The sequence below is a fragment of the Trichosurus vulpecula genome, chromosome 7, assembly GCF_011100635.1.
Source record: "Trichosurus vulpecula isolate mTriVul1 chromosome 7, mTriVul1.pri, whole genome shotgun sequence".
Taxonomy (NCBI): Eukaryota; Metazoa; Chordata; class Mammalia; order Diprotodontia; family Phalangeridae; genus Trichosurus; species Trichosurus vulpecula.
Window position 1 is genome coordinate 162,440,943 of NC_050579.1, and position 22,247 is coordinate 162,463,189.

The 22,247-nt window shown below is 35.2% G+C and overlaps 1 protein-coding gene across 1 annotated transcript in view; it reads left to right on the forward strand.

The window, feature by feature from the left end:
* The window catches only part of LOC118856567 (prolyl endopeptidase), a 151,131-nt gene that overhangs the window by 47,650 nt on the left and 81,234 nt on the right, over positions 1-22,247 (forward strand). Inside the window, exons 7-8 of the mRNA XM_036766940.1 lie at positions 679-784; positions 20,601-20,792. Coding sequence (XP_036622835.1) covers positions 679-784; positions 20,601-20,792 — 298 coding nt within the window. The remainder of the gene's footprint in view (positions 1-678; positions 785-20,600; positions 20,793-22,247) is intronic.

The window sequence follows — 22,247 nt, forward strand, 5'->3', positions numbered from 1 at the left end:
TCCATGCTCTTACTCTATGACAGAAAATGATTAAGAATCTCCTCCCTTCACACATTTTATTTAATTAAGTATGTATTTGTTTAGAAGAGCAGATATTCAGTGTGTGATATTCAGTTTTATGTTCAGCATTCACTGTTTTAGCACAGCAATCTGTCTTATCCCACATTGCATTTTCAGTTGTGGGGGATTATAGGATGAGGAGGGTTTGGATTGGTGATTTCATCAGTGTAGGGAAATCGAGGTATAGAAACTCCATCTATGGATGTGGATGCAATTTCTAGTTTTAAGAGAGTTTCCTGGGACATTGGAGGGTTAAATTATTTTTCCTCAAATTAAAGAGTTAATATATGTCAGAGGAGAATTTAAACTCAGCTCTTCCTGGCTACAAGGCCAGTCCGCTATCCATTATGCTAAAAAGCCTTTCATTATTTGAGGTAGAAGTAAATACAAATCTGGTTCAGTTCAAAGATTTTTTGTTGTTGTTTTAAGTAGCATAAGGTTAAAATGTGCTCTACATCTAGTTTTTATGACAGTACTGAAATGTAATTGAGATTCAGGTTATGTTTTATAGATATCAGAAGCTTATTGTATTTGTCATCAGGCTTTACTCACTTTTAAATTTTATAATAGCAGTGAGCTATCAAAGACTGCATTCTGACTCTTTCTCATTTCTTGTAGTTATCTGATGATGGTCGCTATGTCCTGTTATCAATAAGACAAGGATGTGATCCAGTTAACAGACTCTGGTATTGTGATCTACAGCAGGAATCCAATGGCGTAACAGGTAAGTTCTGTTTAAAAATAAGGAAAGCAAATTCCCAGAAGCTCTGTTAAAAAAATCTGTAATTTTGACTTTAAAATTGATTTCTGAGGAAGCTTTCTTCTCTTGATTATATAATCTTCTTTCTCTTTCTCTCCTCCCCCATTATCCTAAAAATTAAAGTAAATAATGGGTCAACTAAATATTAGTGTTTTGTTGTACAACAAAATTCTAGACTACTGTTGAATAAATTGTATTCTTATCATGTCACTAGTTCAGTGTGGATAATCCAGTCCTGCAGAAGTGGCCTATCCCTGCCTACTCGTGGTAGGTGACTTTCATCTTTAAAGTCCCCTCAATTCTTCATAGTGATGTGCTGAGTGGTGGGCTTTCTTTGGATCAACTGTCTCCAGTCATTTTTGATCATGTACCCTTGTCAACCACAACAGCAAAAAATATATGAGCATATGCCTCCAGTATTTCTGTATGTATTAGTTTATAAATTAAGTACTTATACTACTATCTCTCTGTATTATATCTTTATAAATCATACACAAAAGTAAACCATTAAAAAGACAAAGAGTAATTTTACTTATTTATACAAATTCCTCTTTACTCACAAAATGTAAATATTTTCATAGAATTAAAATAATATTTGTTATTAAAAATAATTTACTTGCTGAGAGCAGTGTGATTGAATATATTTCATTGTTATAGAAGAATTCTTGTGTATGTCCTGGGAATTAGATGAATTATAAATTATAAATAATATAATGTGTGTGTATACATATATATATACACACACACACACACATATATATACACACATACATATATATTTATATACATAATAGGTAACAGTTTGGTAGTGATTATTCTATTAATTTGATCAAAGTACCTAGCTAATTAGATGAAGTTTTTTTTGATAATTTTTTACTGCAAGATATACGATACACCAAATAGTTCATAATAATCAATGAAAATAACTTTTCAGCAAAAGTCATGTTTCTTTATGTGTAGCTAGTCACCACATAGAGTGTAAAAACAATAGACAAAACTGAATTTTCTAATTTCAACTTAGCAGAAACTTTTTAATATAAATCCATTCTTTTTTTTTTTTCCATGGTTCTGCTAGAGAGGTAGCATAGTAAAGTGGAAAGAACAATGATTCTGTAGTCTGAGGACCTGGATTCAAATCCTGTCTTTTATGCTTTTTCTGCCTGTGTAACTTCGGGCAAATCACTTAACTTCCCTCAGCTTTCCTTTCATCCTCTGTAACATATGAAGAGTTTGGACTACCTGGATTCTGATGATTACTATTCTCTTCTGGTGATTGATATGGACGCAAATGATACTGCCAGGAGGCATCTAAAAAGTATTGCTAAGAGTTGTGATGTCTTGGGTAAGAAACTGGACATTTTAGGTGAATACGAGATCTCATCATTCTGACCAGTTGAAGGAAAGAACTTCAAAGAGATAAGCAGATATAGGAACTGAACATATGGTTAAGAAGCTGATTTCTCAGAATGGTCTTGGGTTTCTGGAAATCCATATAAAACTCATATAGAAAATGAGTTCTTGGCCAGGGATGGAGTCCTAACAAGGACTGATAAATGCGTATTTGCCTCGACTCTTGCATATCTAATTAAAAAGGCTTTAAATTGACAGAGAAGATAAAAGAACAGGGGAAACTTTGTATGTCTACCAAGTTAGGTACCATAGAAAGTAGTTATAGTGTAGAAACAAAAATAACAATAGAAAAATCCAGAAATTCATGGACAGCAAAATCCAAAAAGGCAACTGGCAGTAAAATCTGTGACTTCAGATGTTAATGTAGAAATGTACAGCATAAGGGTAGCAAACAAGTTAACTAGAGATTTCAAGACCCAGTGACATTCACTAAGATTTGGTGAGATGGGACCAGTGACCTAAATGTTGTTCTTGGAGGATAGACCTCATCCAAAAAGGGAAGTATAGGCAAAAGGGGTGGAGGGAGGAAGTGGTTGAAAGAGAGATTAGAATAGTACTGTATATTAGGAATTCCTATCAAGTGAAAACACAGATTGTATTGTCAGTGTAGACAATACTGATTAGGGTACCTGGGTCAGAAAGTACAAATAGATGAGTTTAGGAAACAGATCACTAGCCTGGCTTCCGTCATCCAGACATCTGCTCTCCTGGCAAAAGCAGAGCAGCTAATACTTAATTTGTTCTAATGATAATTTTATCCTATAGAAGGGGGAGTAAGCAACAGAAGGAACCGCTCTTTTGGAACTGATCCTAGACAGCCAAGAAGAATTGGCTGCTGAAGTAGAAATGATGAAAACCTTGGGAAAGTGTTGACTCCTCTTTAGGATTTAAAAGTTGACGAAAGCCAGGCATAGCTGACTGGACATCTACCCTGGATGTTAGGAGAGCAGATTTCAAGGAATTCAGATAAAGAATAGGTAGAGATCCATAGACTAATTTCTTCAGGGGAAATCAGCCTAGAAGGAACAGACACTTTTCAGGAAGGAAGCTTGAAGGCATAACAAAGAAAAAATAATTTTGATGTGGAAGAGTGACAGTTACCTAAAGAAATTAGTGTGGATACATAGGGAACTTACCAATTAGTGTATGTGTGGATATATACATACATACACACACATAAACATATGTGTATATATATTTTAAGACTTCTAAAAAGGTAAGAGTAAGAACAGTTTAATGAAGGATAAATATAGAAGTGTAGCACACTCCTGTAAAAAGAGTATCGGAAATACTAATATTCAGAATGAGCTCATTGTTCATAAATGCTCATGACAGTAGTAAGGTGGGGGTTTTTTGGTTTTAAGTTGTGTTGGGGAAAGAGAGGGGTAGAAGGGATACAACTTTTGGTGAAGTAAATGGGCCAGCAATGATGGGCAGCAAAGAGAATGCAGAATTTGCCAGTTCTTACTCTGCTCTCTTTTCTTGGAAAGAAGAATCATCTTTGGATGGGAAAGAACAAAAATAAAAATAGCTGAGTTAAAACTCAAGTAGGGAGTAAAAGAACATTAAACTAACCTAGATAAATTTAGGTCACTAGCCTAAGAGGACTATAACCTAGGGCCCTGTAAGAACTGGCAGAAATGATTACTGATCCCCTGATAACACCCACATGTTGAACAAAAAGGACAGGAAGGCTATAGAACTGAAGAAGGGAAATCATTGTCCCATTTTCAAAAAATAGAAAAGGGTGGTCTACAAACCATAGAGTAGTTAATATAACTTCAATTCTTGGGAATATTCTAGAACGGATTATGAAAGGGATTGTATTTGATCATTTACTTTTCTAGATGTTCACTAAGGGCTAATATGACAACTACAACAGCAGTTCGTGCTTAAATGAACCTTATTTCCATTTTATTTAGGGTTACTAGATGAGTACATCAGAAAGTGATATAGATGGAGTTTTCCTAGAACGGGGGTCTTAACCTTTTTTGTGTCATGGACTCGTTAGGCAGTCTGGTGAAGCCTTTGGAAGCCTTCTCAGAATCATGTTTTCAAATTGGTAAAATAAAATCTCTAGGATTACTAAGGAAACCAATTATATTGAAATATAGTTTTGCTTTTTTTAAAAATTATGTTTATGCATCCCAGATAAAGAACTCCTGTCTTATACAATTTGTACACTGGTGTGGATTAAAACTCGTTGCCTAGCAAGGCAAAACGAAATTATTAATGATTTGGCATCAGATTAAAGGGAGGTCTAGAATAGAATGCCCCAAGGGATCTGTTCTTGACTTTGTGCTAGTTAGCATTTTATTCCAGTTGCTGGGATGGGTGCATAAATGGTGCATTTGTCAGATTTGGAGGTGATTCAAACCTGAACAGAAGAACGAGGGTTCTTGAGAGTCTTCACATGCTAGACAGTTGTGTTATATGCAGTAAGATGAAATTTAATAGGGATAAATGTATCTTCTGTTTGGGTTCAGAAAACCATCTTCACGGGTAGACGTGCACTAGTACAAGAAGAGATGTGGCTAGATAGCAGGTCATGTGGGCTTTTTGTTACCTAGAAGCTCAATATGAGTTAAAAGTATGATATTGCAGCTTACAAAAAGCAATTGTGATCTTAGCCTTCACTAAAAGAGGTATAATTTACAGGACTAAGGAGGCAATGGTTCTGCTACATTCCACTTTAGGCCACATTGGTATATTCTATCCTGCTCTGGGTGCTGCACTTGAGGAAGCATGTTGGTAATCTGGAGAACATTGAGAGGAGGGTGACCAGAATGGTGAAAGGCTCAAGATCATTCTATGTAAAGATCAGGTGGAGGAACTAAAGATATCTGGAGAAGCAAAGACTTGGGAGGAACATAATCTTAAAGTATTTGAAGGGCTGTCATGTGGAGGGGAGTTTGACTTCTTGTTTTTTTCCATAGGGTAGAATTAGGAGCAGTGGGTGGAACTTGCAAAGAGGGATAGAGGAAAGAGAAGTAATAAGCATTTTTATAAAGCCTGCTATGTACCAGGCACTGAATTTTGCATAAGAAATTTTTAATTTTAACAAAATGGGGCCCCATGTCATGCATTATGTGTCTGGTACTTTCTGGGTGACACTCTCAGACTGGCAAATTGGTGGAGAAAGTCTTCTTACTTGGCTACCTCTGTCACCTGATCTGTGTCCCTTAAACTTTTTCTTATGGGATTACATCAGAACTGTTATGTATACATCACAACTTTGTTCTTTGGATGATCTTACTACGGAAGTAGTCTTTTCAGTCATTGAGCAGCAGCCAATGAAAGTTTTTTAAAAGTTTGAAAATCGACTAGAGCAATGAATTGCACATAGTAGTGGTTATGTTGAATCTTAATAAGAAACATAGCAATATTTTAAATTTTAAAATATTTAACCTTTCAGATGTTTTTGTCAGTCTGTTGCATTTATACTTCTGAAGTAATTAAAGCATAAAAGTGCATGCACTAAGACTTTTTAGGATGCCCTGTGTATGAGCTTCATTGGGAGATAGTGGACCCTTCCTCACCTTTAGGCAAAGACTAAATTTTGTCAGATATGTAAGACAGGATTTTGAAGTAGTTTGTTCTTGTGAAAGGGGGACTGCTGTGTTATGTAGGAAATTAGACTCAACTATTTCTGACCTGCCTTCCAACACTAAGATTCCATAGTTCTACCACTAGCTATTTTGTGGGAACTTAATTTAAGAAAGTTTATTCTTTAATATCATCTGTAGAAGTATAATTTAAAACAGTGGCAAGTGTTTTACTTGTAGACTCATTATCTTAAGAATCTTGTGTTACTGCTTGGTAGAAAATTAATATTTTGGAATGACTGTACTTTGTTTTTAGGTAACAAAAAGTTGGTGAAGAAAACCCTAATGCAGACATATGTAGTGTTAGTATCAATGCTGATTTTATATATTTAATTAAATAATAATACTGTAATGATAATGATATAGAATAGCATATGTGTGTGTATATATATGTATACACATATATAATGCTTTAAGATTTTCAAAGCACTTTACATAAGTTATCTCATCTGTTCTCACAACAATCCTTTGAGGTAGGTGCTGTTTTCCTCATTTTTCAGAGGAAGAAACAGTCTGATAGAGGTTAAGTAACTTACCCAATGTAACACTGCTCAGTAGGATTTGAACTCAAATCTTATTGACTTCAAAGTCTAGCACTTTGCCACTTAGCCTCCTCTAAGTGATGAGATAAAAGAATCATTATTGAAAAATAGTTGCTTAATATAAGAAAACACTGTGTGTTTCATATTTGAATGTACTAAGATAACTGGCTTCAATGAAGTGATAAGATCAGCTAGATTGCCCAGATAAATATTTGTAGAATCAGGAATTTACTTGACATTATTCATAAAACTCTCCCTGGGATAGAAATAAACTAAAAAAAAAAGAAGTGATTCTTCTTCCTTAATCAGACTTGCTTACTTCACCTTCTTCCATTTGCTCGATGAACTACAGGTTGTTCTTTTTTTTTTTTTTAATCATCCCTGTCAGGAGAAGAAAGAGTAGATTGTTGTATGAGTCAGTGAACATACAGAATACAACATAGTCAAAGCTTTTCTGTGCATTGTTGATATTTGTACCTTTTCTGATTTTTGGTGACTCATTACAATTTCTGTTGCTTAGAGATTGTTCTTGTATTTCATATTAATTTTTTTTTTGGAAATACTTGGTAAATCACCTTTATTTTGTAATATGAAACCCACAGTAAAGAACAATTTCATTATGTACTACTAGTGAGTACCTTTGTAAGAGTCATGGGACTCCCTTCCAAAGGGCAGAGGTGGGTCCTCATTTTGTACAAGGAGTAAATAAGTGCTTGGTTCTGAATTATTAATAATCTGGTCTGGGGATTCTGCTGTGTTACTCAGAATGAGGGAGGAAAATCCTTAAATAAACCATTTATTTGGTGTCTGTAATTGTTAATCATCATTAATAATTTATAAACAGTAACATTCATTTTCTTCACATATTTTCTATCTACCTCATTTTTCTCCAGGTTCCAGAAAAATATAAGGAAGAAATATTTTACAGCATTTACCAATATAGACCACTTACCTAACAAAAATATATTTGCATAGGTGATACAAGCACTTTGTAAATTATACATTTAGTTAGACACTTTTATATTTTAGTCTCTGGATTTGTACCTTTTTCTTGTCTCTTATTTCAGGTTACTTGGGTCAGTGTTGTCTGTTTTAGGTTTTATGTTCTTTGAGGGCCTGAATTGTATCTGTTTAGCTTTGAGGTTGGGGCTTCCAAATTGTTCTTTGTTACAAGCGTCTTTTGTGATGTAGTCAAGAGAAGATCTGTATCCTAGCTATACACTGAGCATGTTCTCCCAGATCCAAACTATTTCAAGAAAACTCTGCCCTCTTCCTTGCCTTTTCATAAGTTCTATGAAAGGATTTACCCCCTAGAGAATTCAATTCAGTGAAAATTGATTAATATTGCTAGATTAAGGTATTAGGTTCAGAAAGAACTTTTAATCTTATTGCCAGAAAACTTGGTGTTAAGTCCAGTTTTGTACTTTTACTCACTGTGTGACCATGGGTAAGTCATTTTAAATTCTTAAAACCTCAGTTTTTTCCCCTGTAAAATGGAAATAAAACTTATACTACCTACCACAAAGACTTTTTATGAAGAAAGCACCTTGTAAACCTTAAACCACTACATATAAGATTTTGTCATCATCATAATCATTTTAAGCACTTGTTAAGTACCAGAGCCTCTATCTCTAAAATACCTGTTAGGCCCTTGGGATACACAGTTGAAAAATTCTGGAGGAGAACCTTTGAACAGATTGTAGCAAGTACATAGGAAAGGTTGAAGAGGGTGACAGATTCAGGGAAAGAGAATCTCTGAGAAAGAGCATCCCTTTTCTACTTGGAGAAATTAAGAAAGGCTTCTTGGAACATGTACCATCTGAGTTTGGCCTTAAAGGAAGAAAATAATTTTAACAATCATAGTCATAGAAGGAATCTGTTCCAAGAATAGAGGTTAACCTGTGCAAGTACATAGCTGGACAAGATTAGAGAACAATTAGCAGTCCAGTTCGGATGAAAAAGTGCACAAAGAGTAGTGTGAAACAAGGCTAGAAGGGTATGTTGGAGGTAGTTTGTGGTGGGACTAGAATGCCAGCTTAAGAAATTGGTACTTTATGTAATGTAACCTCATGATATCTGTGCATTAGGAAGATTGCTTTGGTAGCTATGTAAAGGGGGAAACAAGTAGAACCATTCAGAAACTATTATATTAGACTAAATGTGAACTAATGAGGCCCGGAACTAATATTAACCTATAGTTATATAATGCTTTAAGGCTTACAAGCTGTTTTTTGGTAACAACAGGCCTGTGAGGAAAGGTGGTAGAAATGCTTATTATCCCCATTTTCTAGGTGAAGAAACAAGCTTTAAGAGATCAAGTAATTTTTGCCAAAGGAAACTACCATTCGGGTAGTTCAGTTTGAATTGACTTGAGGCCTCCTGACCTCCCGAGTCTCGTGCTTCTTCCACTGTGAGGCACTGTTGTTTAAAAGGCGTGTGAATAGAAAAGAGGGAAAGGTCCAAGTGATATTATGTAGAATAACTTTAATGAATAGACCTGACCATATCACTGAGATTCACAAAATTTGTGTCTTGGAATTTGAAGAGGCCTCAGAGGCCATCTCTTTGGACCTGCTCCTAAGGATCTCCTTTACAACATCCCCAACAAGTGGCCATCCCTCCATTGCTTGAAGCACTCTAGTCAGTTACATCTCCACCCAGAAATCTTCAGTGGCTCCTTATTGCTTGATTGGAAAGTTCAGTTCTTTTTCAGAATTGAGGGCTCTATATAGTCCATTGCTATCCTGCCTTTCCAGCTTTATACAGTTATTCCTTCCATGTGACAACTTTCCCCCATCATGGTTTTGATATATTGCAAGTTGGCATAAGAAGTAAAATGGGAATTTTTTAAAGAGTTTTGTGGAAGCCACAGAAGACACACGAAGGCCAGCAGGTGACAGAAAAGTTTGGAAACTCAGAAATGCATAAAGCATATGTATAGTATTATATGATATCAACATCATATTTTATGTTTTAATACCATAATAATTCAGACTTCTTCTCTGTTATGAAGGGAGGGCCAAAAATTTTTAATGTGGATTTTCCAGATCATGGGGTGCCATACTCCTAACCCCCTTGATATGGAAGGGATAACTGTATATGTTATTCCCCTCCACATGCTTTATGCTCTGAATTGGATTATTCTTTGCTCCTGTAAAAGTGGTCATCTGGCATAGCCCCTCATTTTGCAGATGGTGAAACTGACTCAGAGAGATTAAAGGCCTTGCCCAAGGTAGCAGCTGGCAGAGCTGGCATCTGAACCCAGGCCTTCCAACTCCAGCTCCTAACACTTTTTCCTCCTGTACCACACTGGCCACCTCCCACTAACTTTTTGCCATTTAATTCTTAGCAGTCCTTTAAAGCTAGTCTTAGGGTCACAGGATTTAGAACTGGAAAGAGACCGTGAAGATTATTTAGTCTGGACCTGTCATTTTACAAATGAAAGTAACTGAGGGTATAGTTGGTCCTTTGAGGAGAAAGGAGTTTTTAGAAAGGCCTCAGTGGAGAGTGCCATAGATGAAATAATGAGTAAAGAATTGACTTTCAGCTAAGAAGACTCAGTTGAGGCTAGATGGTATGAATCTGTACTTTGTGCATTCTTTTCCTTTTACATTTTCAGTTGCCTGACTACCCTATTGAAATGATGAATGCCTTCCCCACCCTCTACTCCCTACTCTTGAAACTCAAAGAACTTATACCTTTCTTACCATTTCAATTTTCTTATCTAGTGTTATGGTAATTAGGGTGGGACTTTTTTGCTGTTATTCTCTTTTGGAATACTGAGGCCATCAAGTGCTTTTAATGAGTTTTGCCTTTGTTTGAATGGGGCAGGTACAGTGGGACCTTTTTGCCTTTTGTTTTGGAGTGCTTCTCAGCACTGAGGTAATCAAATACCTTTGATGAAGTCTTGCCTTTCAAATGTAATGGCAAGCAAAATAGGGCTTTTTGCTGTTTTTTTGTTTGAGTGCTTCTCAGCAAGGTAATCAAGTGCCCCAGGACCCTGAGATGTGTATATAAGATCTGTGTTTTGGTGTTTTGTTTTGGGGGCACACTCATTGAAAGAGTGTTGGTGACAGCTAGTAGCCATTGAAGCAAGGCACTTCCCTCCCCCCTTTGAAAAACTCAGATGTTGGTGTTTCTCTGGTAACTATGTATTGTGATTTGATCAGACAGAAATCTGTCTTTTGATCTGTTTATATTGTTTCTGTTTGTATTTGCTCCATAGTTCAGAGTGCTGGCTTTTCTCCCTGAAGTAAGTGAATGGTATATGTAGTCTTAATTAAAGTAAGATTGTTAACCCCTTAAAGATGCTTTCCTTAGAGAAGCAGATCAAAGAACCTGTGCTAGCAGGCTTCCTGTGTGCTTTTGGTGTTGGTCTTTCACCCTCACAACAGCTGCTAGCAACATTGTTGTTACACCTGGCCATTGCAAGGGGAGCACACAGTCTTCTAACAGCAGGCAGCAGTTTCTCTAATTCTTCTCTCCTACAGTTTCCTCTTCTTCCTCACAATTCTCTTGCACTCATTTTCCTCTCCACACAAAGGATATCCAAATCTTGTGTGAGGACTAATTTATCCTCATATTTTCCCAGACTTATCTAAGGAAACCGCTCATTTTACAGCTGCCATTTCAGTTTACTTGAGGAAATGAAAGTATTTTCATTTTTTTAAAAATCTTCAAAATTAAAAAAAGAAAAACTGTTGTCAGAATTTCACTTTGTAAAGCATGATTTCCACATAACCCCACTTTAAGATTTAACATCTAATATACTCCCTAATTCATGACAGTAATTTTGAATTAAGAATAGTTTCTGTTCTTTTGCATAGCAAGTCAATCAAAATCAGCCTTGTCCTTTATTTGACACCTAGAATTTTATTAGACTTTGTCACAAGTTGCGTTTTATCCTTTTCTCTGTTTTTGTGTGTGAGCTTTAGGTTTTTGCTTCTTGATTCCCTTCTCTAAAATCTTCCATGAAGAGATGAGAGTATCATTAAAGGCACCAGAGAAGGATGTCATTTTTATTAGTTCAGCTATAGAGGAGGCAGCTGTGTCTTGGTTTCAATGATTTTTAATGTTTCTGCCTGTGTATTAACTGAAATTAATTCATTCTGTACCCTTTTGGATAATGATTTACCTAGATTTTTTTCAGTTCTATGCATTCTTCTGTTTCATGAAATTATGAATGCAATACTTCATTATATACATATTGTATTTAATTTTAAATTTTCTGTGGTTTTTTTGTTTTTATGTCACCTACATTTCCCCATATATGCTCTCTATCCCTCCCGAAGAGCTATCTTCTAATAACAAAGAATAAAAGGGAGTTGAGGGAAGAACAATTCGGCAAAACTAACTAAGGCATCAGCCAAGTCTGACATGTAGCCACATTCTCCCTCCTCTGCAAAGAGGATGGGGAAGAACATCCTCATATATCTTCTTTGGGGCCACACTTGATCATAATATTTCATAGCATTCAGTTTTTATGGTTGTTATTTTCCACTTCCTGATTCATCTTAACTTCATTTTGCATCAGTTCATATAGGTCTTCCTATGCTTTTGTAGTCATAAAAATTTCATTTTTGAACGCATAATTAAATTACCTGGGAAGAATTAGGATAAATGTGTAACATTCATTCTTAGAGCTTTTCTATAATAGAGTTAAAATTGAGTGTCCTATGTCCGAGGATCAGCCTGGAGAGTCAGTCATTTAACAGAATTCATTAAGCACTTACTATGTATCTTGCATGCTGTGTGCTAAATGCTGGGGATATAAACAAAGTCAAAAACATGGTTACTACTCTCATAGAGTATTCGTATTCCAATAGGGAAGACAACATGCAATAACTACATACTGGATATATCCAGTGCAAATAAAGGGTAATCTTAGAGATGCTAATAATTAACTATTCGTTGAAAAATTTTGGAGACATGGCAAATCAGAAATGTACATTTCTGGCCTAGTTCTCCCTCAAATGTGAAGAATTTAATTAAATTTACTTGGAAGTTAAATTAATTTGCACCAAAAATAATGAATAACAATTGGCAACATCTTTATACATCCACAATTAAGTTGACACCATATTTCAAAGAATCTCTGCTAGAAAACTTGAGAAGATGGCTATTTGGATGATTTTAAGTTCTTTAAAATTCTAAAAGGATTTATTTTGTGTCATAGTGAAACTCCCCACACAGTGCAGGTCAGCAGCTATTCTACAGTGTACAATCTTAGAGGATTGTTTGGGACACTAAGAAGTTAAGTGACTTGCCCAAAGTCTCACAGTTAGTGGTTGGATTTGCACCCACATCTTTCCTACTCAAAAGCTAGCCTTTTATATATCCTGCTGCCCTTAGTAAAAGATTGCCTAATTATTATTGCTTACTTTATAGCATGTTTCTAAAAGAAACTCTTGCCTAATTTTTTTTTAAAGCAAACTCTAAATATTCTTTCGGGTGGTAGGATGGCAATGAAGAGAAAAACTTATACAATTTTGAATAAACCTGAAGGTCTATCCCAGGTGTTGTAGTGAAGGTGAGAAACTGAAAAGAAGCCTGTGGGAATCTAAAGAAAAAGGCGCTGAGTTATTGGTTGACTTCCTTGTGCCTCAGTTCTCCTATCTTTAACATAGATCTGAAAGCTCTCTCTGACATGAGGCTTTGCAGTATTGAACTGCTTGGCATCATTGAAAGTGTTTCTCAGATACCATCAGTACCATCTCCTCTGCTCAGTTTTGGCCTCAACTTAGAGAGAAAGCGAGAGAGATTCCTCACTGCCCTTGGACACATGAGGAGACCCTATCCTTTATTTGTTTTACTAGGAGTGGTATTATTTAGTTAGCTTCGGTAGCTTTTTTTTATGGTTTCCTGTATAGTGAGATTAACTTTGACATAGTTCAGGGAATATAATTCAGTTCCTCCAGGCATATGTTGATTTCCTGGTCATTCAGGAAGGATCACACAAGAATGTTTGCCAATGGTTTAATACTTGTAGAAGATCTAAAAAGGGCATTTTTCCTTATATCCTCTTCCTCTTTTCTGCCATTTTATCACCATCATTTTGGAAGCACAGAAGATAATATCAATGAAAGAAAATTTGCCCCATCCTGGGTTGCTGTGGCCAAGAAAAAGGTTTTTAATAAACATTAAGGAGGGGAAGGAGACAGCTAAATGGCTTAGAGGATAGAGTGCTGGGCCAGAAATGAGAAAGACCTGAGTTCAGATTCAGCCTCAGACACTTGCTAGCTGTGTGACCCTGGGCAAGTCACTTAACCCTGTTTGCCTTAATCCACTAGAGGGGGAAATGGCAAACCATTTTAATATCTTTGCCAAGAAAACCTCATGAGGGTCATGAAGAGTTGGACACAACTGAACAACAACAAGGAGGACAAAGTAACTTCAGTGACTGCCAACTTGGAGCTTGACTTTTCTTATAGGAGACCCTTAGCAGTTTTCCTGTAGTTTGTTATTTCTCTAGCTATAGTGATAGATTCCTGCTGATCCATCTGCAGCATGCATTTATGAGATGTTAGGCCAGGGTTGAGGGCAGATTGTGGCCAAAGACAGTGACCACAAACCTCACATTGCATTTATATTTTCTGTGATTTCTTCATTGTAAATGTGGTACCTCGTTTGTGGGGGTGATTTATTACTGTTTGATTACATCTTGGTTTTCTTCTTAGGATGATTTTTAACCCATTGTACAGGAAATGAGCTCTTGTAGAATCTGAGCCAGTGCCTTTTTCCTATACATTTTGTGCAGCTCACTAGGCCATGCCGAGTACTTCGAATTAAAGTATGGCTGCAATAATGAAAATAGAATGTTCATTGTAATTTAATCTTGGAGGACGCTCAAGTTAAGCTGTCTCTCTTCCCACCCTTCTTTGTCGCTATAAACACCTGAGGAGTGCAAATGAAAGGTTCCTTTTCATGTGGAAGCCATGTGGAGGTTGTATTAGAAAATTTAAAAGAAAAAGAAAAGGTTTCAAGTCAGCAAATGTTCTCTTTGTCAAAAGACCACTTAAAGAGACTGACATTTTACCGTACTACTCTGCAAATGTCAGGGTCTAGAAAACTGTATTTCACAATTCTCTTTATAAGCAAATGCTTCTTCCTGCTTATTTCTATATGTTTGGCACGGCCTAATGGCAACCTACATTGTTTTCCTGGTATAAAGATGGCCGGATTCTGTCAGTTTCACATTTTGTATGGCTAAACCGCCATCATGGAAACAAGCAATTGTCTTAGCCAACTGATTAGCCTTTTGTGGAGTGGGATAGGAGCAGAGCATTGAAAAACATATTTAACTTAGGGTCAGAATTTTGCTTATTATTATTTTTTTAAATCTTGCAATTTCTACAGCCCTTTTCTAACATAACTTCTCAACACTTACCCATGAATATTTTGAGAACGATGGATTGAGATGGTTTGGATTTTTCTCCCATCGTAGGATTTTTTTTTAAATTGTCATTTTTTCTGGGTAAGGTAGCATTTTCTATTCTTTTATTTTCCTTGTAAAGTTTCCTTGTAAAGTATATGTTCTTTAGTTATCTCAACATGTCTCAACTTGCTTTCTTTTGTAGAATGATATGGGCTACTAGCATTGCAATGGATAGAGCTCTGGAGTTAAGTCCAGAACTCACCAAGACCTGAGTTCAAAATCTGCTTGAGAAACAATAGATGTGTGACCCTGGGCAGATCTCTTACTTCATTGTGCCTCAGATTCTTCATCTGTAAAATGCAGATAGTAATAGCATTTACCTCATAGTGTTGTTCTAATCACAAAATCAAATGTGGTAATAGATAAAAAAACATTTTGCAAACCTTGAAGTGCTATGTAAATGGTAGCAATTATTAGTATTATGATTAACATTTGTCCTCGAGGAGATGCTTTTCCTAAAGTTTCTAAATATTTGTTTCGTACTGAATGCTTCCACATTTTTAAGCTGTATCATTCTTGTGTAATTAAACTGAAGAAAGAACTAGAAGATTATGCTACTTGGCATCTCAGGTGTCATTATTACTTAGTATAAATGTATATGCTGATAGAAATTCCATATTGCAAAATTCCAGAAGTAGCATGGTACGTAAAATTTGTTACATTGATGAAATTAAATTATTTGGTCAGGTTGTAGTTGTTGTTTAATAATTAATCTTACCCAAAAATGACCCAGGAATTCTTGGCATAGTCTTTCCATAATATCTTCATTAACCAAAGAAACCTAAGTTAGTTTTTATATTTGCTGAATTTTTGTTGATTTTAAAAGTCGCAGTAACATTTGAATGCTGGAAAACTTTCTTTCCCTTCTATACTTTGTATTTACACACATCTTTCCCCAGGTGTGACATTTCCTGTAACAAAACGCTGACAGAGTCAGTTTTCTGAAAACAAAGCTGTCTGATGTGTAATGTATATTGCTTTGAACTGAAAGATTTCTGCGTGTGTGATTTTTAAGTGTTTGTGTATTTAAAAATGATGATTATGGATAGGCAAGCTCTGTAAAGTTTATTCTGTTTAGGGGATTGTGCTGATGTTCAAACAGAATATAGTCTACTGCACATTAGGATGCAGATCATAGAAATTCATTTGCATATAGTGAACAAATAAATGCCAGAGCTTAAGAAAATTCCTAAAATATTCAGGAGTTAAAACATGCTATTTTGGGAAGGAGGAAAAAAATTTTTTTTTAAATCTCAGGGTTTGAAGATAGGTTAAAAAAAAGTGATAGATGTTTAAAAATATCCATAGTATAAATTATCCCTCTGTTTTTTAGTTTCCCTATTTAAAAAGAAACATTACCTGCTCCAACTTAACTTTAAAATAGTTGTCAAAATAAATGAGGAAATAAATAAGAAATTGCTTCATCAACTTCAGGAATTTTAAATTAACTGTCTGAAATTAATACAGCAATTTTTTTTATTGTTGCATTCAAAGCAGTAACTAGTTTTATTTCTGGAGTTAAACACATGGATTCCCGGCATCCTACCTCTTCTTTTTGGTAATTTCAACCCTTTGATGTTTGCGATGAAGAATTTAGTGCACCTGGATTCAGATAGAAAAATTTCTTGTGTCCATACTCCAAGAGAGTTCCAGTAGACCTGTTATTTCATTGATGTGGTCCATGCCTGCCTATCCTCTGGCATTCTGGCCCATGGCCATGGTTTGCCATAGAGAGCCCACTTGATTTGCTGGGGAACTACCTTCAGCTTTCCCAGTGTCCTGAGCACATCACTGGAACATTTTGTCTGCCTGTCAGTTGTCCCTCCTAACCCCTCTTGCCATGTGACCAGCCCATTTTTGTTATTGTTCTTCTGCACTTGTTTGTTTTCTTTTCTGCATTAAAAAAAAGTTTTATTACCCCTGCTCCAACAACTTTTGCCTTGTAACCAGTGCATATAATCCGGTAAAACAAAGCTCCGCATTGCCATGTCTAAGAATATGACATTGGCCATATCATATTCTGCATCTCTAGCCCAGTATCTCTCTATCAGAGGGTTGGAGGGAAGTTTGCTGGTCGGTCTTTTAAAGTCATCGTTGTTTACTGCTTTAATCAGAGTTTCAAAGTTCTTTTCTTTTTTATTACCATGGTTGTCATTGCATAAATTGTTCTCTTGGTTCCACCCATTCCACTCGCATCAGTGCATACAAATTTCCCATGTTTCCTCTGAATCTATCATTTGTCACTGCTTATGAAATGGTAATTTTCCATTATATTCATATATAACATTTTGTCCAACCATTTTCTAGTTGATGGCCACACCTATTTTGTCTCCAGGTCTTTGCTACCACAAAAAGTTTAGCTATGTTCCTTAACAGAACGTTTATTATATTTATATTATTTATTCTTTTATATGTTTATTCTTGCACGTATCAGTCCTTTCTCTCTGTCCTTGATTTCTTTAAGACATATATCTAATAGTAGTATTGCTGTCATTTAAAATTGTTTTCCAGAATAGTTCAATCAATTTGCAGCCCTACTGGCACCGCAGTACTGTGCTTACTCTCCCATTGCCTCTCCAACAATTGCTGTTTTCCTCTTCTTTCATCTTTGCCAATCTGATAGATATGAGGTCAAGCCTCAAAGTTGGTTCAGTTTAAATTTTTTAATTATTAATGATCTTGAGCATTTTTATATGGTTGACAGTTTGAATTTCTTCATTTGAGAACTCTATTCACAATCTTTGGCCTCTTATCTGGCAAGCAAGCAAACAACAGGCATTTATTTCTTTAAATTTTATTGGTGTGTTTTGTTTTTACGTTGCAAACATTTACAGATTACTCCTACTACATGAGAGGTCTCTTGTAACAAAGTAAAATTAATAATACAGCAGCAGTATGTCATACTGTAGTACCTTCCCTATTTAAAAAAATTTAACAGAAATCTATTTTCTCTCCCCCAGATCTCCTACTCCATTGGAAAAAAAAAAAGAGAAAAGCAAATTTCTTGTAACAAATCTGCCTACTCAAGCAAAATAGATTTCATCAGTGGCTATACACAGAAATACATATGCCTTATTTTATACCCTAAATCTATCACCTTTCTGTAAAAGCATATTTTATAATCAGTCCTCTGGAATCATTAATGGTCATTTATATTGATCATAGTTCTTATAGGTTTCAAAGTTGTTTGCTTTTTAGAGTGTTGCTTTTGCATACATTGTCCTCCTGGTTCTGCTCATTTCATCATCAGTATGTTAAAGTCTTCAAAATTGTTTATTTTTATAATATTGATATTATAGGATAAATTGTTCTTATTCTTCTTCACTCTGTATTAGTTTATGTAAGTCATCTATTTAATTATTTCTTACAAAACAATAGTACACCATTGAGACAAATGAAAAGTCTGAGAGACATAGTTTCTGGGTAATTAAAAATCAGTTTATTAATTGGGCTAGATAATAAATTGAAGCTGGTGGTTCTTTAGGAAATCAAAGCCACTGCATGGAGGCCACTTAAATGTTTAAATACATTTGGGAAAGGGGTTGTCCATGATGCTTGAAAAGCAGTTCTGATTGGTTAACAATTAACGAGAATGAATATTACAATAAGAGGTGGGCTTATTCTAAAGAGGAATTGTTCAGCCCTCTCCCAGGAATCTGCCTCCAGCAATCTATACAAAGGAATCCATCTCAACCCAGTCCTACCTGAGTGGGACAATGGATACAGTAGGAATTCCACCTAGATAAGATGGTCTCAGTGGGGTGAATTCTTTGAGCAGGGTCAGAAATGTCCTTGAGAGACTGGCTGTGAATATCAAAAGAAAAAAGAGAGGATCTTTGAGTCCATTATATAAAACTGATTATTAATATAATAAGAAAATAATCATTTTTCTCAGTATCATATTCATATATCAGAACTTATTGAACAATCTCTTAGTTTCTAGTTTTTTGTCACCCGAAGGAACTGTCATCAATATTTTTGTACATAAAGGACCTTTTCCTGATAAGCAGTGGTATGGCTGGGTCAAAAAGCATGTACTAGGTAGTAACTTTCTGTGTAGACAGTAAGTCCAAATTGTTTTCCAGAATGATTTTGCACACTCACAGATTTGTCAGTGTGTTTGCTTTTCCAGAGCTCCTTCAACATTTATTTTCCTTTATTTTGTCATCTTTGCCATTCTGATATTTTTAAGGTAGAAACTCAGAATTGCATTAATTTGCATTTTTCTTATTAGTAGTGATTTGGAGCATATTTTCATTTGGCTATAGATAACCTGGATGTCTTCCCTTAAGAACTTCCTGATCCTTAGATCATTTATTAATTGGGGAATTAATTCTTTTTCTTGTAAATTTATATTGAATTTTTCTTTTAAATTTAAACTGCTTAGAAATGTATAAGCTATAAATTTACACAAGCATTTGTTAATGCTTACTGTGTTCTAGGCACTGTGCTAAGTACTGGGGACACAAGTGGTAAAATGAAAAACAGGCCTTACCTTCAAGGAGCTTACATGCTATTACAGGAAGACAACACAAAAAGGATCTAAAAATATGGGTCTGGAACAGGGAAAGTACCCACATGGGGACTTGGTAATGAAGTACTATGAGTCAGAAGCATAGGTAGCCTGGATCCATCTCCAAAGTAGAGACTCCTACCTGGGCATCCTGGATCTAACTTTTACTGGTTTTTGAGCTGGTGGTTACATTTTCATTGCAAGTATTTATACCTCACAAATTGGCATGTGCTACAAATCAGAGTTTGGTTTATTGTTTTACTGGTTGTCTAGACTTAAGAAAGTGATAAATGAAACGTTAATAATTCAAATTCAACTTTAAAGTGTGTCCTGTGTATATTTTCCTTCTTCTAGAGACTCATTTGTTAAACTTTTGCCAGCACACCCTACCCCTGAGTAATTCACCAATGGGAGAAGGTGGGAGAGGTCGAAGATGTTCAAAGGCAAGAAGGCCCCAAGTGCTGAGGGAATTACAGGGTTCAAGGGAAGCTTAGGCATGATGGCCAAGTCCTGAGAGTCAGAATTAGCTGGAAGAAGAAGCTTATCTACTGTGGAATGATTCTTGTTCTTATATACTTATGCTAGTTCTTTATATGGGTTGGATATTAGACCTTTACTAGAGAAAATTTAATAGCTAAAATATGCTAATTTTAGATATGTTTGGGTTTGGACCTATAATTTCATTGGTAATAGGGAACTCCTGGTGTTCCTTCACTACCTACCATTGGAAGTCAAGAACAGACCTGCAGCTGTGTCAGAGGCACACATCAGCCTGTCTCTGAGGCCTTAGAGGGTTTATAGTGAATGTATTTTAAGTCTTCAGTCATGACCATAAGGTTCTTGAGGATAGGTCAGTCATTGCCACCTGACCCCATCTCTAGCTTTTTTAAGGGACCAAACCTTTACATTCTAGAATAATAGTTCTCTAATTTTAAGCTCATTTAAAGAATATATACAGTGTATCCCCAGCTATCTTATAACTCTTGCTGTGCAATTATTCCAAATGTTTACCTTATGTTGTAGTTTTTAAAGTGAAACTCCCTTGTTGCCCACCACCCCCCAACATTGTCATACTTTAATATCGGAGAACTGACAGGACTAATGTGTCTTTTTTTTTTTAGGGTAAAAAAAGTTATCTTTTGTCTTTGTCACTTGATTCCCAAATATATCTTTCCCAGTGAGCCATTCCTTTTAACAAAAAATAAGGCGGAAAGGTGTAGGATGTGAAGGTGTGGAGTTCAACAAAACTAACCCATTGATCTTTCTTCCTTACCAGGAATTTTGAATTGGGTGAAGTTGATAGACAATTTTGATGGAGAATATGATTATGTGACAAATGAGGGGACAGTTTTCACCTTCAAGACAAATCTTCACTCTCCTAACTATCGGCTAATTAATATTGACTTCAAGGATCCAGATGAATCCAAGTGGAAAGTGCTTGTTCCTGAGCATGAAAAGGATGTTCTTGGTAAGAACACTCACTACTCAAACAATATCCTTTAATTTTCTTGAAATCATAACAACATTTATTACCTCATCGTTCACTGATCTGTCTAAAATGTTGCAAAGGTAAATTTTTTTTCACCTTCTAAACAGCAATTATGAGGGGAAGGGTTGGAGGACGAAGCTGGAGAGAGAGAGGAATAAATTGTAAAATTAAGTGCATGTGATTTTAGGCAGAGGAAAATGTGCCAAATCCCACTTTTACTTCTGAAGGTACAAATAAATGATGAATAAATAAAAATAATAAAACTCGATAAAATTGGAATCTTTCATCCCTGAATTTTATCAGTGTTGTCAAGAGAGATCAGCTTACATCTGTATCATATTGCTTTTGAAAACATGAAATTAAAGTAAAAAGCAGGTAATATAGTTTTGGAAAAGTAATAAATCAAATGGATTTGATTTCAGTTGTTAAAAAGATGACATGATAATGTAACATTCCATAAAAGCTATGAATATATGAATTTTAAAAGATTGCCTTTTCTCTAATTGGCTAGGTATTCATTAGCAAATTGTAATCACTAAGGTATTTAAAAAAACATTTTAGTTTCAGGGAACCTAAACTTTCAACATTTTGAAATCTTAGATTAAACTTCAGGCTATTTTTTATGTTATTTATTCTTAAAGAACTTGGATATATGTGTGTGTGTGTGTGTATACGTATATACATACATATATATATGTGTGTGTGTATGTATATATATATATATGTATGTGTGTATGTATGTATGTATGTATGTATGTATGTATGAGGTAATGAGAAAGAGGTTAGATTATCCTAAATTTTAGATGAGACCATTGAAAATTCTCTTTACATTGAAATTTGTTTAATTTCTAGACATAGTAGTTGTTCTATATCAGTAATTTTTAAAAGTGCTATTAAATGCCATTTTCCCATTTCTTCAACATTATTCTGAAAATTATGAGATTCTTTTTTAAAAATTCAAAAATACAGAAGTCACTAATTTTGTTTTAGATTTTTAACACAAAAAGAATTTAGATCATCAGACCACTAAACTACAAATAATAATGGATGCTGTTTTTTCCTTTTCACTTGTTTTGCCTCTTTAAACTCATGAGAAAAGATAATTTTACTTTTTTGGTTAATGTTTAAGTGAACAGATTTACAGGTAATTTTGCACATATTGATAATTTACACATATTACATTTTATAGGGATTAGTAATTAAAGATAAATACGTATACTTTACCTTAACATTTTTTGGGCCAAGAAACTATTTTCTTTTGATTGTATCCAAGATCCTTCCTTGCAAATTGCTGAGTCTTTATTTGACTAAACATTAAAGAATATAGGTTTTATAAGGAAGAGACACAGTTTATTTCATGCATGTTTGTAAGATTATAAACACTTACCTTGTGGTCTCTCTTAGCATTTCTTTTAACATATGAAGGTTTTGGGC